This window comes from Pygocentrus nattereri, chromosome 20 (assembly GCF_015220715.1).
Source record: "Pygocentrus nattereri isolate fPygNat1 chromosome 20, fPygNat1.pri, whole genome shotgun sequence".
Classification (NCBI taxonomy): domain Eukaryota; kingdom Metazoa; phylum Chordata; class Actinopteri; order Characiformes; family Serrasalmidae; genus Pygocentrus; species Pygocentrus nattereri.
Genome location: NC_051230.1, coordinates 34,355,570 through 34,370,600, shown reverse-complemented (window position 1 = coordinate 34,370,600; position 15,031 = coordinate 34,355,570). Strand labels below are relative to the sequence as shown.

General features: G+C 45.4%; 1 protein-coding gene across 3 annotated transcripts in view; it reads right to left on the bottom strand.

The window, feature by feature from the left end:
* Positions 1–15,031, bottom strand: part of gak (cyclin G associated kinase) — a 40,635-nt gene that overhangs the window by 7,679 nt on the left and 17,925 nt on the right. Inside the window, exons 11-24 of one of the 3 annotated variants that reach the window (XM_037531572.1) lie at positions 14,756–14,882; positions 11,573–11,578; positions 11,215–11,264; positions 10,256–10,404; positions 9,588–9,710; positions 8,818–8,951; positions 6,418–6,612; positions 6,080–6,197; positions 5,668–5,747; positions 4,799–4,992; positions 4,273–4,437; positions 3,191–3,622; positions 1,378–1,524; positions 1,000–1,140 (exon numbers count right to left, since the gene is read on the bottom strand). In XM_037531572.1, coding sequence (XP_037387469.1) covers positions 1,000–1,140; positions 1,378–1,524; positions 3,191–3,622; positions 4,273–4,437; positions 4,799–4,992; positions 5,668–5,747; positions 6,080–6,197; positions 6,418–6,612; positions 8,818–8,951; positions 9,588–9,710; positions 10,256–10,404; positions 11,215–11,264; positions 11,573–11,578; positions 14,756–14,882 — 2,061 coding nt within the window. The remainder of the gene's footprint in view (positions 1–999; positions 1,141–1,377; positions 1,525–3,190; positions 3,623–4,272; positions 4,438–4,798; positions 4,993–5,667; positions 5,748–6,079; positions 6,198–6,417; positions 6,613–8,817; positions 8,952–9,587; positions 9,711–10,255; positions 10,405–11,214; positions 11,265–11,572; positions 11,579–14,755; positions 14,883–15,031) is intronic. The other 2 variants (XM_017687011.2, XM_037531573.1) reach the window with 2 other exon arrangements.

Sequence of the window (15,031 nt, the reverse complement as noted above, 5' to 3'; positions counted from 1 at the left end):
AGTTCTAGCGCTGCACAGATCAACTGATTGATTGATTGATTACCAGTAAAGTCTGGTTCTTTAGTAGCGAGCATGCTAGTTCTAGCGCTGCACAGATCAACTGATTGATTGATTGACTGATTACCAGTAAAGTCTGGTTCTTTAGTAGCGAGCATGCTAGTTCTAGCGCTGCACAGATCAACTGATTGATTGAGATTGATTTACTGATTGATTACCAGGAAAGTCTGGTTCATTAGCAGCGAGCATGCTAGTTCTAGCGCTGCACAGATCAACTGATTGATTGATTGACTGATTACCAGGAAAGTCTGGTTCATTAGCAGCGAGCATGCTAGTTCTAGCGCTGCACAGATCAACTGATTGATTGATTGACTGATTACCAGTAAAGTCTGGTTCATTAGCAGCGAGCATGCTAGTTCTAGCGCTGCACAGATCAACTGATTGACTCCCAGAAACAGCTGGTCTGTTAGCGGTAGCGGGCTGTTAGCCGCTGTGCTTCACTGATTGATTGATCTATTGATTGCAGTACTGGAATAGAGGGCATGCTAACCAGTGCTGCTCAGATTTACTGGCTAACTGATCAATCGATTGACTCGACTGACTCATCAGTCGACGATAAAAGCTGGTTTGTTAGCAGTAGCAGGCGGGTTAGCTGCAGTGCTGGACTGAATAACTGATTGATTACTGAACGACTGATTGATTACCAGCTGTTGTGCAGGACAATACCAGTACGGCACTGATCAACACGTAGAGGACGAACCGTTAGCAGTGCCAGGTATGCTGGTCGAACGCTCGGCTGACCGGTCGGCCGATTACGTGATTAGCGGTAAGGCTACCTGCTCGCTAGCCGCAGTGGAAATGCAAACTTCACTGGTGAACTGATTGATCAACTGACTGGTTAGTTGTTTACCAATAAATGCTGGCTTGTAAGCAGTAAAGGACATGCTGGCTGTAGTACTGCACTGATTAACCTACTGATTAATTGATTGGTTGATTGATTACCAGTAAAAGCTGGTTTGTTAGCAGTAGCAGGCATGCTAGCTGCAGTGCTGGTGGCTCCTTTCGCCCAGCTGTCCCAGCCACCCAGCAGATCAGGCTGACTCGCTGATGACGTCATCTTAGGCATATCCCCAGCTAGCTTATCTATTCAATCACACCAAAGATCACTAGAGACCCTCTTAGATCACACATTAAACCAACAGGCAGAATTTGTTTTGATTCCCCATTTAAATATTTTCACGAATTAATCAACACAAAACAGCATAAAATCATTAAAATCACCAACAAATTAATGATCTATGACTCCAATCAACACAGCCCAGATTAACAACACAGCGCGCTCAGTGTTCAGAGAGAGAAGATGAATCGATGTTATCTTACGGAGGTTGAAGAGGCTGGCATTGGTTGCAGGAGGAGGCGGAGCTTTAAAACTATTGCTGCTGCCGTCAGACCCGAGCAGGTCACCAAATGGGTCGGATCCTGCCGAGACCCCTGACCCCACACCAAAGGGGTCAAACAGATCATCCACTAAAAAAGGAGACAAAGGGACTTTTAACCTTAACATACAAATATAGCGTTAATATACAACCATTCATTTACTTTACAGATTGTAATACACTACAGGAAGCGTAGGGGGCGATACGGCTTCTACTGTTTCATTTAAAAAGCTCTATAATGTTCATATGATCCACACAGTCGCTCTGACAGACTGTAATACACTACAGGAAGCGTAGGGGGCGATACGGCTTCTACTGTTTCATTTAAAAAGCTCTATAATGTTCATATGATCCACACAGTCGCTCTGACAGACTGTAATACACTACAGGAAGCGTAGGGGGCGATACGGCTTCTACTGTTTCATTTAAAAAGCTCTATAATGTTCATATGATCCACACAGTCGCTCTGACAGACTGTAATACACTACAGGAAGCGTAGGGGGCGATACGGCTTCTACTGTTTCATTTAAAAAGCTCTATAATGTTCATATGATCCACTCAGTCGCTCTGACAGACTGTAATACACTACAGGAAGCGTACGGGGCGATACGGCTTCTACTGTTTCATTTAAAAAGCTCTATAATGTTCATATGATCCACACAGTCGCTCTGACAGACTGTAATATACTACAGGAAGCGTAGGGGGCGATACGGCTTCTACTGTTTCATTTAAAAAGCTCTATAATGTTCATATGATCCACACAGTCGCTCTGACAGACTGTAATACACTACAGGAAGCGTAGGGGGCGATACGGCTTCTACTGTTTCATTTAAAAAGCTCTATAATGTTCATATGATCCACACAGTCGCTCTGACAGACTGTAATACACTACAGGAAGCGTAGGGGGCGATACGGCTTCTACTGTTTCATTTAAAAAGCTCTATAATGTTCATATGATCCACACAGTCGCTCTGACAGACTGTAATACACTACAGGAAGCGTAGGGGGCGATACGGCTTCTACTGTTTCATTTAAAAAGCTCTATAATGTTCATATGATCCACACAGTCGCTCTGACAGACTGTAATACACTACAGGAAGCGTAGGGGGCGATACGGCTTCTACTGTTTCATTTAAAAAGCTCTATAATGTTCATATGATCCACACAGTCGCTCTGACAGACTGTAATACACTACAGGAAGCGTAGGGGGCGATACGGCTTCTACTGTTTCATTTAAAAAGCTCTATAATGTTCATATGATCCACACAGTCGCTCTGACAGACTGTAATACACTACAGGAAGCGTAGGGGGCGATACGGCTTCTACTGTTTCATTTAAAAAGCTCTATAATGTTCATATGATCCACACAGTCGCTCTGACAGACTGTAATACACTACAGGAAGCGTAGGGGGCGATACGGCTTCTACTGTTTCATTTAAAAAGCTCTATAATGTTCATATGATCCACACAGTCGCTTTGACAGACTGTAATACACTACAGGAAGCGTAGGGGGCGATACGGCTTCTACTGTTTCATTTAAAAAGCTCTATAATGTTCATATGATCCACACAGTCGCTCTGACAGACTGTAATACACTACAGGAAGCGTAGGGGGCGATACGGCTTCTACTGTTTCATTGTAACAGCCGAAACTGCTTGACTGAGAACAAGAGGAACAGAAGACAGCAGAATAGTCTGAATACTCCATTAATTGAATATTGACATTGAGTCTAATAAATGACAGAAACAGTCTTTTACCCTTGGAGGCTGTAGGGGCATTAGGGGCAGCGGGGGCAGCAGAAGGCTGGCTGGGAGTGTTGGTGAAGAACAGGTCCTCAGTCTCCGGAGTGTGGGTGGAGCCAGAGTTGGGCGCAAACAGGTCATTCAGCAGATCGCTGTTACTAGCACAAGTCTTCAGTCCTGGTTCCGTGGCAACGGCTGGCTGAGGAGCCGCGGCTGGTGGGCTGGGGTCGGAGTTTAGGCCCAGCAGATCTTCGGTGTCCGGCTGGGGGTCAGGCAGAGACGTCGTAAAGTCCGCTTCAAACAGAGGCTCACTGGGGTCACGTGAAAGCGACCCTTCCACGGGGGCGGAGTACGACACCGACTCCTCCTCCGAACCTCCACTCAAATCATCCTGGTCCTCCATTGGTCCAGACAGACTGTCCGAGCGATTGTACTGCCCTCTGCCATCTAGAGAAGCAGATTGTCATGAAATTTAGAGTCTTTCCCCTTTGAAGACATCCAGCCTGGACATGCAGCTCACAAGTAATATAAATAGCTTATGATTAGTAAGTAGAACAGCGTTCACTGCGCGGTTAAATCACTTTAAGCCTTTATTTTGATTTTTGATACTGTTCCCTTTAAACATGGACAACACTGTATTATCATAGCTGAACACAGAGTCCCGTAGCTTGGCTTCTGCGCTTCTGACGAATTAGCCTATTACCAATTACTTAGAAACTCCACAACAGTTTGAGGCAAGTGTTGGATGATTTAGGTCTGATCTCAGCACCACGCTACCTGGTGAAGTATATTCCTGTTGTCAGAATAAAACGTCTCCTTTTTTATCGTTTTTCAGTTTTTGACCATTTGAAAATGCCTGTTCTTCACACTGTGTGTAAAACTGGTGATGAATGGACCAACAGAAACGGCCCAAAAGGAAAAAATCTTTTAATGTAATCTTACAATAAACGTAAATTATGTTTTCCTTCTGAAAGTCGATTCACGGTTTTGTTAAAACTAAAAATAAATCGACTCAAATCGAGGCGAATCAGCTACATTTGGATAAATGTGTCCTGGGAAAAACTCGTGGTGAAGGTGCAGAGAGGAAGGCAGCGTACCGTCCCAGTCCAGCGTCTGGAAGAAGTTGTTAGCGTTGGTGTCCATGCTGGGAGGGGAAGGTGATTCCCGCTCTGCGCTTGGGCCCTCAGGACTGTTGTCGGGCTGTGGAACCTCAGAATCGTAGAACGCTGTAGAACCCGGCTGCCGAGGAAGCTCTGGCTTGCCTACAGAGAACAGAGATAAAAGTCACACCCTCATCATCTACAACAGTGGTCTTCAAAATGCCCTCCCAATCATTTTTAGTACAGCAACATCGGCCTAAACGTTTACGAGTCTCAGCAGCGCGAGATTATGACGGACAAGGAGCCGGATTGGCATAAAACTCCCTTAAATTCCGATCTGAATGCTCAGACGGAGTCGCGCTGCTGCAGATCGGATACGTATCGGATTTCAGTAACGCATCGGAACTGAAAACGTCACATCCAGTGTGTTTATCTGCTCACACGGACACACGTCAGCGTCATATCGTGCGGGATTATTGCAGGTCTTTTGCGTTCTCGATTTAAAAAGGCTCCTCCTGCTCACCGAACTTGGCCAGGATCTCCTGCTGCTCGTCCCGACTGGAAAAGAGGATTTTTGGATTGAGGCCTTTAGTGGAGAAGTTCTCCCAGGGCGGAGTCTTGTTGCTAGGGCAATCACGAGGCTCCACCTCCACGTCCAGATTCACCTGAAACAGGTCAGGGTATTTCTCCTGGATGTCACACGCGTCCAGATCATACCTGCACACACACACACACACACACACACACACACAGCAGTGGCTATTAAAGATAACGTGACCTTCTCCAGAGAGAATCTCTCAGCAAGCACTGCAGCGGAGAAGGTTCTGCAGTTCTAGAGCAGCGCTCTCCACAATGTTACTGCGGCCTTGTGTTTTGATTAATGACGCTGCTTTTAATTGCCTATAATCGATTAACATTAATTGTACCTACATTGGTGATTTTCGAGCCAAGGCTGAAGTGTCAGCTGAACAGGGGAGTGTTACCTTTTCATGGAACATGCAGGTCCTTTAATTTGTTTCTCCATTAAATATTAACCAAATAAATGTCTATTTTATAAAGATGCAATTTATTATAAAATAGTACCTTGTATTATTATACTAAGCTTGAAAATGTATTTTAAGAGTACTCTTCTATATTCTGCATTATTCACAGCGTCGACTTATCAAGCTTTAATTAAAGGAATTGAACCTAATGAAGCACAGCTTGCTGTCCAGCACACTACACTCAGTGTTCAAGACCCAAAACTTGGCTACAAAATAGCCACTGATCTTACTGCTATAGTAAATAATCCGTTTAAATCATCGCTGCAATCCTCCTCAGATGACCTGATGAACTGACACCGTACACTTTAAACGCAGGACAGTACAGGATCAGTTCAAGATCTCCACTCACTTGGCGAACTTGACAGTGGTGGCGTTTCGGGGAACGAAGCCGGTGTGGAACTGGATCTGGAACATCTTCATGGAGGCCATCTGCATGAAACCCACGCCAAACACATGAGCATATATGAATATATATGTGAAATGTATAGTTATTGTGGTGCATGCATTGTGTAGTTCCATGAACTATTTCCCTTGGCTTGCTGAAGTAAGTATGAAGCCCATGCTAGATAACTAACTGAAAACAGCCACAGCTCCTCACTGTCCTGCTGTTCTTTGGTGTTGTGAGTGAACGGCTAGACTTCTTCTCTCCCTGTCTGGAGAGTTACAGTCACAGAGCGCCACCTGTGGCCGGTACTGTACAGAACAGAATTATCAGACACGGTTTCGCAGCCAGCCCCACTCTGAGGTGCGTTTACGCGTACCTTGGCCTGCAGGCGTCCTCCGAGCGTAGAGCGAGCGTGGTAGATGACGATCAGCGCGTCTCCCTGAACCGTCACATTCAGAGGAATCTCGGCTCTGCCGTCTTCCATCTTAAAGTCCCTACGAACACAAATGCAACGTAGTTTAAATGTATGTAGTTAGCAAAATGTTAAAACGTCAAATATGAAACTCTGGACTTCAGGCAAGGAGTTACCCAACATTCAATACATAGAGCTTCCAGAGAAAACAGCTGCAGGTAGTCCAGTGAAACAGAAAGGGTCATGGTAAAGAGACTCAGAATGACCACAACAGCAGGAATTTAACTGGTCATGCGACTTACTTCATCCTATCGTACTCCTGGGAGGTGGTTGCTACGCGCTCGTCTCCAACGTAAACCTCGCAGAACGGCCGGCAGCCGTTCCTCTGCTTATTGAAGAGCGGCACGGGCGTCATGATGATGGAGCGGATCAGGATGGGCTTGCTGTGGGGAATTATGGGTTCCTCCGCCATCATGTCACACATGTACTCAATATACCTGCAATAAACAATCAATCACTACATCAGAACACCTTACACAAAGCTATAATAACCAACTAATAAACAATAAATAACCAATAACCAACCAAAACATAACACATACCAACATACCTGTAATAATAATCAATATACAATGCATGTTACATATACCTATAACAGTAATAACCAACCAAAAAAAACAAAACATACCAAAACATATTATACACACTTAATATACCTGTAATAAACAATAAATCGGTAAACCTTACATACCTGTACACAAAACCACTAAAGGTCCTGTATTTGTACTCCATATACTCACCATTAATAGAGCTAATGTGCTCTCAATACTTGCATTGAGCTATCAATTATCAAATCAATGCATAGATGGTTTTCATTATACATGCAAAAACACCGAATAAACACATCTTACACACGAACTGAACATGCTGTAGTCACTCCATATATATATATATACACACACACACACACACACACACACACACACAGACCGCAGTAAAATAAACATGGTACAATAATGTGACAGACCAGCAGGTGGTGCTAAAAGCCAATTAAAGGCAGAGCAATGTCAGCTGTAGTTCATGCAGTAATCACCAATTTCTCTGTGTGTGTGTGTGTGTGTGTGTGTGTGTGTGTGTGTGTGTGTGTGTGTGTGTGTGTCTCTCTCTCTCTCTGGGTTAAAGGGGACAGCGTGTTCCAAACGTCCTGCAGTACTGAGCGGTTTAGGTTTGTGAAGTCAGCAATAAATAAAGTCGATAAACCTTCACAAACTAAACCTTCATCAACGTCACTGAACTGAAGCAGTGAAGAGCTGACCGACCCGGTGTGGACAGTCCGGTGACTTTCACCATCATTAAAACTAATTCTCTCAGTTCACTCGGTGATCGGTCAGACCCGGCGGGTCGGTCTGGTGTCTGAAGTCTGCCTCTTCAGGTTTAGCACTGGGGCTACGGGGCAAATTCAGCTAATACCCCACCAAGTAGCATGGCGCTAACTGCCCGTCTGCATCGGGTCTCAAACGGAGTTCAAGTTGTTCAGCAACTCCAACGGACTTGATTATGTGGTTTCTGACACTGTATCACTCACTGATCTACAACAATGGACTGAAGTGCGGAGGAACCTCCCACGTCAAGAAGCTGCTGATTTACACGATCTGATGCACTTCTGTCCGTTTTCAGACACGCAGTCCACACGGCGCAGAGACGCTGAACTGAGCTAAAGCCGAGGAAGCGAACCTCAGACGCCCGATCCACCGCTTTTGTGTTGAGGAGGCATTTTAGGGTATTTGCAGATGAACCGTTGCGTTAAAGCAGCCGAGCAGATAGAGGCGGTTCATTCATGCTACACAGCTGTTCTTGGTGAAACCGCTGTGGCCAGAGTGACGCAGGTCCCAGAGAAAAACCGCAGAGCTACGGTGAATTTAGCCCGAAGCTCTGAATAAGCACAGCCTTCAGCACATCAGCAGGAAACCAGCACGCACACATAGAGAGGAAGCAGGGGGGAGGGGGTGTGAAGGGGTGAGGCAGTGAATGGGTGAGTGTGTATACATATTATACACACACACACACACGTTCTACATTTATGCACATTGCACGGTCACTTCTTTATACACGCATGCATACACAACTATACATATGTGTGTGTATTTTCATGCACACTATTTGGCGTGAAAGTGCATGAATGTAGGCACCGCCCTGCATACCGGTCTGTAATGCGCACACTAAAGGGCAGTGTCCAAACGTCAGGGTGTCTGTTTTCCTCTCTTTCCTCTGTTGGTGTAACATTTTGAAGATGGGTTTGGATAAATGCTGCTCCTCTTCTGTTAGCCACCCCTTAAACTGCTGCATTTCATTTTACACTAGTTCGATTTGGGCCTCATCCCACCTGGAACGCTTCCGGACAGCCAGTCAGCATTCGTGGGATAGCTGTAGGTTGTAGGTCAGGTGCGGCTTCGTTCTTGCACAATAAGAAGGCTCATAATGCTCAACGTGGGCAGAGCGGGCAGGGAGGAGGCGGGGCTTATGACAGTGGTCAGAGAAGGAACTGGGGCATTTAATGTCTGGAGAGCTAATTAGCATTTATCAGCACCCGTCAGGCCTGGTTGGGTCGCGCCTCACAGTTCCGAGTGCAGGTTGGGTTCGGGCTTCAATTTCATACACATGCAGGCCTTGAGAGTTTGTGTGTGTGTGTGTGTGTGTGTTACCTCTTGTGTGATGGCGCGATTCCTGGTGGGCAGCGTTTCATACTGAACATGTAGACTGCAGCCTCAGCGGTGGAGAAGAGCCGGCAGAAACACAGAAACGAACACACGGCCACGGCAGACGCTGCACGCCCGTCCTACACACACACACACACACACACACACACACACACACACACACACACACACACACACACACACACACACACACACACACACACACAGTTATTATCCAAAGCAGGACTGTTTATACACTAAGCACACAGTGTGTCCATACTTTCTTTGCTGTACTAGTGAGGACCTGTCAGCACACGTACAGTGAGGTAATTAAAATGCATAGAAGTCCCTTTCGTTGGCCCTCACAGCTTTAAAGAGATGAACATACTGGTTTCTACCACCAGGCGGCTGAGAGCAGAAGATTAGTGTGAGGTTCAGAATTTTCTTTTGCTCTGCAAACAGCTTGCAGTTCAACTTTAAGACGTTCTAATATTCGAACGGTCACTGAGACACTTTACACTCGCTCATCGCGAAGCTTCCGTCTGGAACGGCCCACGATCTCATCTCAACCCACCTGACTCACCGGTTTCTAATCGGCAGGTTAAAGGTCATCTGCTTTCACCCCGACAAACCCAAACGTAAACCGCACTGTGCTGCGCCGCTTGTGGAAAAACACCACAAGATGTGAATTAAAGGTAATGTGTAATTAGTTCTGTGTACAAACGAATCCATTCTGTAAAGTGTGTGTGTGTGTGTGTGTGTGTGTGTTCCCTCACCAGGCAGTGAACGATGCAGACGTTCCTCTGGTCCTGTTTGAGCCACTGGTGCATGTTCTTACAGATGCTGTACAGATTCTTCAGAGTGGGAGCTCGTCTCACCTGCCAGCCGCACTCTGATACCTACACACACACACACACACACACACACACACACACACACACACACACACACACACGAGCTCAGCCCTAAACTGCAGGGTCATCGTTCAGCTATTACTCTAAAGGCTTGTTATTCAGGAATGAAGCATGTGATCTTTTCAATACAGCACTAAAATCAGCATATGGGAATGATGGTGAAGAGGGCGGTGAAGTTCATCAGGGTGAAGTAGGAGGGAATGGGCGGGGCCTATTATTTCAGGGTAACGTGTATAGGAATGGGCGGGGCTTATTCCAGCAGGGTAAAGCGTATAGGAATGGATGGGGCTTATTCCATCAGGGTAAAGCGTATAGGAATGGGCGGGGCTTATTCGATCAGGGTAAAGTGTACAGGACTGGGCGGGGCTTATTCTATCAGGGTAAAGTGTACAGGAATGGGCGGGGCTTATTCTATCAGGGTAAAGTGTACAGGAATGGGCGGGGCTTATTCTATCAGGGTAAAGGGTACGGGAATGGGCGGGGCTTATTCTATCAGGGCATGTGCTAAAGGATGAGGGTGTGTTACTGACCCGGTTGTGGAAGCGGGCCGGTCTGTAGGAGCGTCTGGAGAGATTGTAAACAGCATAATGTCCTGGATGCCGAGAATCCAGGAACAAACGAACGTCCTCAATGTTGTTCTTGATGGCGGACTCCACTCCCTCGGCTGGAAATGACATCACTGTGCACGCGTACACACACACACACACACACACACACACACACACACACACACACACACACACACACACAGGTTATTATTAGGCAGGTGCTGATCCCAGTCCTTTCATTCAGAGTCATCACTCATACTGAGTCCGTTCTGACGGTTATATCTATTTGCATAACATGACAAAGTGATGCGTTTCCTGTTTCTGACCCATGTATGTGTGTACTTCATCGTGTGTAACGAGTCTTGTTTTACTATAATAACAGAGCTGGATGTCGTACGTAAAGATTATTAAGCTTTGCTACATCCGTTCTAGTCTAAGCTGAAAGCAGAGCACACCTTGAAATGACTGTTTCAGCCTGTTCAGCCTTTAAAACGAGGCACAGCCAATCAGAAAAGAGCTAATTTGCATATATAACAACAGCAACCTGCTTTCGAAAGCTAAGGGATGAAGACAGGCTGGAAAATGTAAATGTAAAAATGAATTCTATTCACGTGGCTTTTGATTTGTGCAGAAGAAACACGTCAGAAATTAGGAAAAGCTGAACTTTGCGGTGAAAAACTGTTACAGAGAAAACAAAGTTCATTCTCAGGATTTCAGGGGATTCCAGTTTATGAAAAATGGTGAAGTGGGTCCCCTCATTTTCAATCCTTTAACATTTACGAGACCGAGAGATCTTTGAGGACAGGAGCTGAGCAGAACCTACTCTGTACGTTCTAATCCAGCCAATATTAATCCACTCAGGCCGGACTGGAGGGGCTCTGAATCAGGATTTCCACCCTTCTGCTATTGGAGTATTCAGAGCACACGGAGAGAAATCTCACCTGCGATTCTGGAGGTGATGTAGGACAGGTCCAGATCTCCTTTAGCATAACTGAACAGAGGGGGAAGGAAAAAAAAATCACAACCAAACTAAACAGATCACGAACTAATCTAAAACAAACTTTTAAAGTGCTAAATCGTCACTACCTCTACTGACAGAACAACAAACGGGTAAACACAGCAGCAGGACTCCAACACGGACGGAGACGAAGAAAAACAACAATCTGCACGCTAGAATTAGAATAACGCTATTCAGAGCTGAGCTGGTGCTTATGGGGAGAAAACGGGAGAAACTGTTTATAAACACACACACACACACACACACACACACACACACACACCGCAGGGGGCAGTAGTTACCTGGGGCTGCAGGAAGTGGGTGGAGTTATATGACCACGACACATGATTCGGGAACAGAATGAACAAAAAAAAAAATGATCAGCAAAAAAAAAAAAAGAAACAAAAACGAAACACAAAACAAACAAACAAACAAATAAATAAATCACTGTCAGATGGTGGTGATGGGGGGGTGGGGGTGGGGGGGGACGATTTTAACAGCATGAATGAATAAAATCTACAGAAGTTTAAATTAAATTAATTCCACAAATGAAAACTCTGAAAGGTGCTCTGATACACCATCAAGCCCAGTAACGGACGTCAGTGTGGTCACTTAACTGACCAGACATTCTGTTGACCACCAATAAACTCTGAAACATACAGAAACTACTGCTATCAATGATCCACAGGAAGCACTCAGATTAATCGGAGTAAAACCCATCTAGATCAAAGTCTAGATCAATTCTAAAACAATTCTATAGCAGCTCAAAAACAAACCTAGCCCACTTCTAAAACAAACCTAGCCCACTTCTAAAACAAACCTAGCCCACTTCTAAAACAAACCTAGCCCACTTCTAAAACAAACCTAGCCCACGTCTAAATCAAACCTAGCCCACTTCTAAATCAAACCTAGCCCAGTTCTAAAACAAACCCAGCCCAGTTCTAAATCAAACCTAACCCACTTCTAAAACAAACCTAGCCCACTTCTAAAACAAACCTAGCCCACTTCTAAAACAAACCTAGCCCACTTCTAAAACAAACCTAGCCCACTTCTAAATCAAACCTAGCCCACTTCTAAATCAAACCTAGCCCACTTCTAAATCAAACCTAGCCCACTTCTAAATCAAACCTAGCCCACTTCTAAATCAAACCTAGCCCACTTCTAAAACAAACTTAGCCCAGTTCTAAAACAAACCTAGCCCAGTTCTAAAACAAACCTAGCCCACTTCTAAATCAAACCTAGCCCACTTCTAAATCAAACCTAGCCCACTTCTAAAACAAACTTAGCCCAGTTCTAAAACAAACCTAGCCCACTTCTAAAACAAACCTAGCCCACTTCTAAAACAAACCTAGCCCACTTCTAAAACAAACCTAGCCCACTTCTAAAACAAACCTAGCCCACTTCTAAAACTAATTTAGATGAAAAAAAAAAAAAAAAAAACTCAAACCAGCCTTAAAAGAAATCTAAAACAGTTCCTAAATGAATCCGGTCTAGTTCTAAATCAAATTTAACACAATTCTGACCAATTCTAAAGTCTGGATCAGAAATCTAGAGGAGCACGTTAACAAATCTAGATCAGTTCTAAAATAACTCTAATCCAGCCCAGATTTAAGAAGAATTCTTGACCAGGTCCAAAAAACATTAGCTGGCAGTGTCGTCAGCTAATGGTAACGCTAAGGCTGGATTACTACCTGTTTTTATTTCATTATTTAACACATTTATTGAGATGCTACTGAAATGCTATGCGCATCTAGAACCGCAGAACCCAGGCTGCATGACTGCAGCACTCTGGAACTGTGGAACTGGATGCGAGGCGTTTTAGCAGCTGCAGGATAACAGACCCTCCGCACAGAGACCCTCAAATCAAGCAGTGCATGAAGACCACAAAGACCACCAACACTGCATGTACAATCACACGGAGCGCGCTCAGACCGCTCGGCTGCGCTGGGCTCTGGATTAAGCGCCTGTAGATTAAGACTGAGCGGATTAGAGCCGCTCACTGCTGCACTGGGCAGCCTTCACAGCACAGAGCAGGCTAGAAACCTGAAACACTGCGGGACCCTCAGAGAAACGACGTCAACACTCGTTTACATGGATGTAAACAGGTTTCTATTAGAGAAATGCTCTGTACTACAACACACACACTAAAACACTAAAGAACCCAAAACACAGGGACTCAAACTCACACATCACACTAATGTGGGACTCGAGAAAGATTCTAATAATAATAATAATAATAATAATAATAATCCATAACACTAATGTGGGGCTGAGGCGGTGTTACAATTATCCTCTATTAGTAAATTATCTGGTGAATTGAGCTGCTACCCACACATTTCTATTCAGACCTCTTTACTCTGCGTCACTTCGTGAGCTAAGCCAAGCGCTCTGAGAACAATTAAAATATCCACCATCAGCAATCTAATCTAATTAACTAATTAATATGAACTAAAGCACGAAAACAGTGCGCAGGTAAACCTCTACAGACGTAAACGAGCAGCACCTTCGATCTGTCCGTGCCATCTCTCTCCTGCGGATATAAGAGAGTGGCTTCACCGTGCTGGGGGGGTGAAGGCCAGCGCGCCAAACACACGAAGCTCCAGCTTTCCAACCTGCCGCTAACGTAACGCCACTGGAGCTCAACACGCTTGGAGGAGAACACTAACTGCCAGTGCTGAAGACAGAAGCCTGTGTGGCTGTGAGGGGAACCAGAGCAGCTGCTTCTGTACGCAGCGTAATTACAGTAAGGCCGGTTAGTGTAAACTAGGGCCTGATCTATCTAGCAAATCGTGGTATTGTTGATATCGGCCGATACAACGGCCCAACAACAGGGGCAGTCGTGGGCTGGAGGTTAGGGAGCTTCTGTGACCGGAAGGTCGCTGGTTCAATCCACAGAGCCGACAGTCCATGACTGAGGTGTCCTTGAGCAAGACTCCTAACCCCCAACTGCTCCCCAGGCGCCGTGGATAGGGCTGCCCACCGCTCCGGGCAAGTGTGCTCACTGCCCCCTAGTGTGTGTGTGTGTGTTCACTAGTGTGTATGTGGTGTTTCACTGCACGGATGGGTTCAATACGGATGGGGAATTTCCCCGTTTGTGGGATTAAAAAAGTATCTTTTAAACTTAAGGCCTAGTTTTTTGTGGCCGCACTGCTTGGATTCGAAGTCATGACATCTGTACCACTAGCTTTTAATACAGGCTGAACTGGAGAATTAGCAGGAAATAAATAAATAAATAAATAAATAAAATATGGTGCGATTAGCTCCGCCCCCAGTGAGCCTCTGCTGTTAGTTGAGGTTAAGAAGTGTAAATATTTGAGGACGGTCATATTAGTCAGTGTTTGAGTAGAACATTAAAATAAAAATCACAGCATTTTTTGGCCCCCTAAAATCTGTACTGGTCAGGCCCTGGTCAGCCACCGCCCAGAGATCGGCGCTGAGGTCCACTCTCGCCCATTGTGTCCACAGATACAGCGAGTGCACCTCACCTGGCCACAGACTGGATGACCTTGGAGGACGTGTCTTTAATGTTGGTCAGAAAGCGCTCTGTTCCACCTTTAAGGATGTCCAGGAAGCCTCCGCCCATCCCCTGGTCAGGGTCTCCACTGTACACACCTACAGCAACACAGAGTGACCGTTATACACGACATGCATGGAGAAAAACAAAGCCTGACCGCTCATCCTCACATGGGCAGAGATCACAGCAGGGTCATGAGTGAACGCGGCGCGTCTGAACAGATGGTGGACAGAGGGCCAATCCTCTT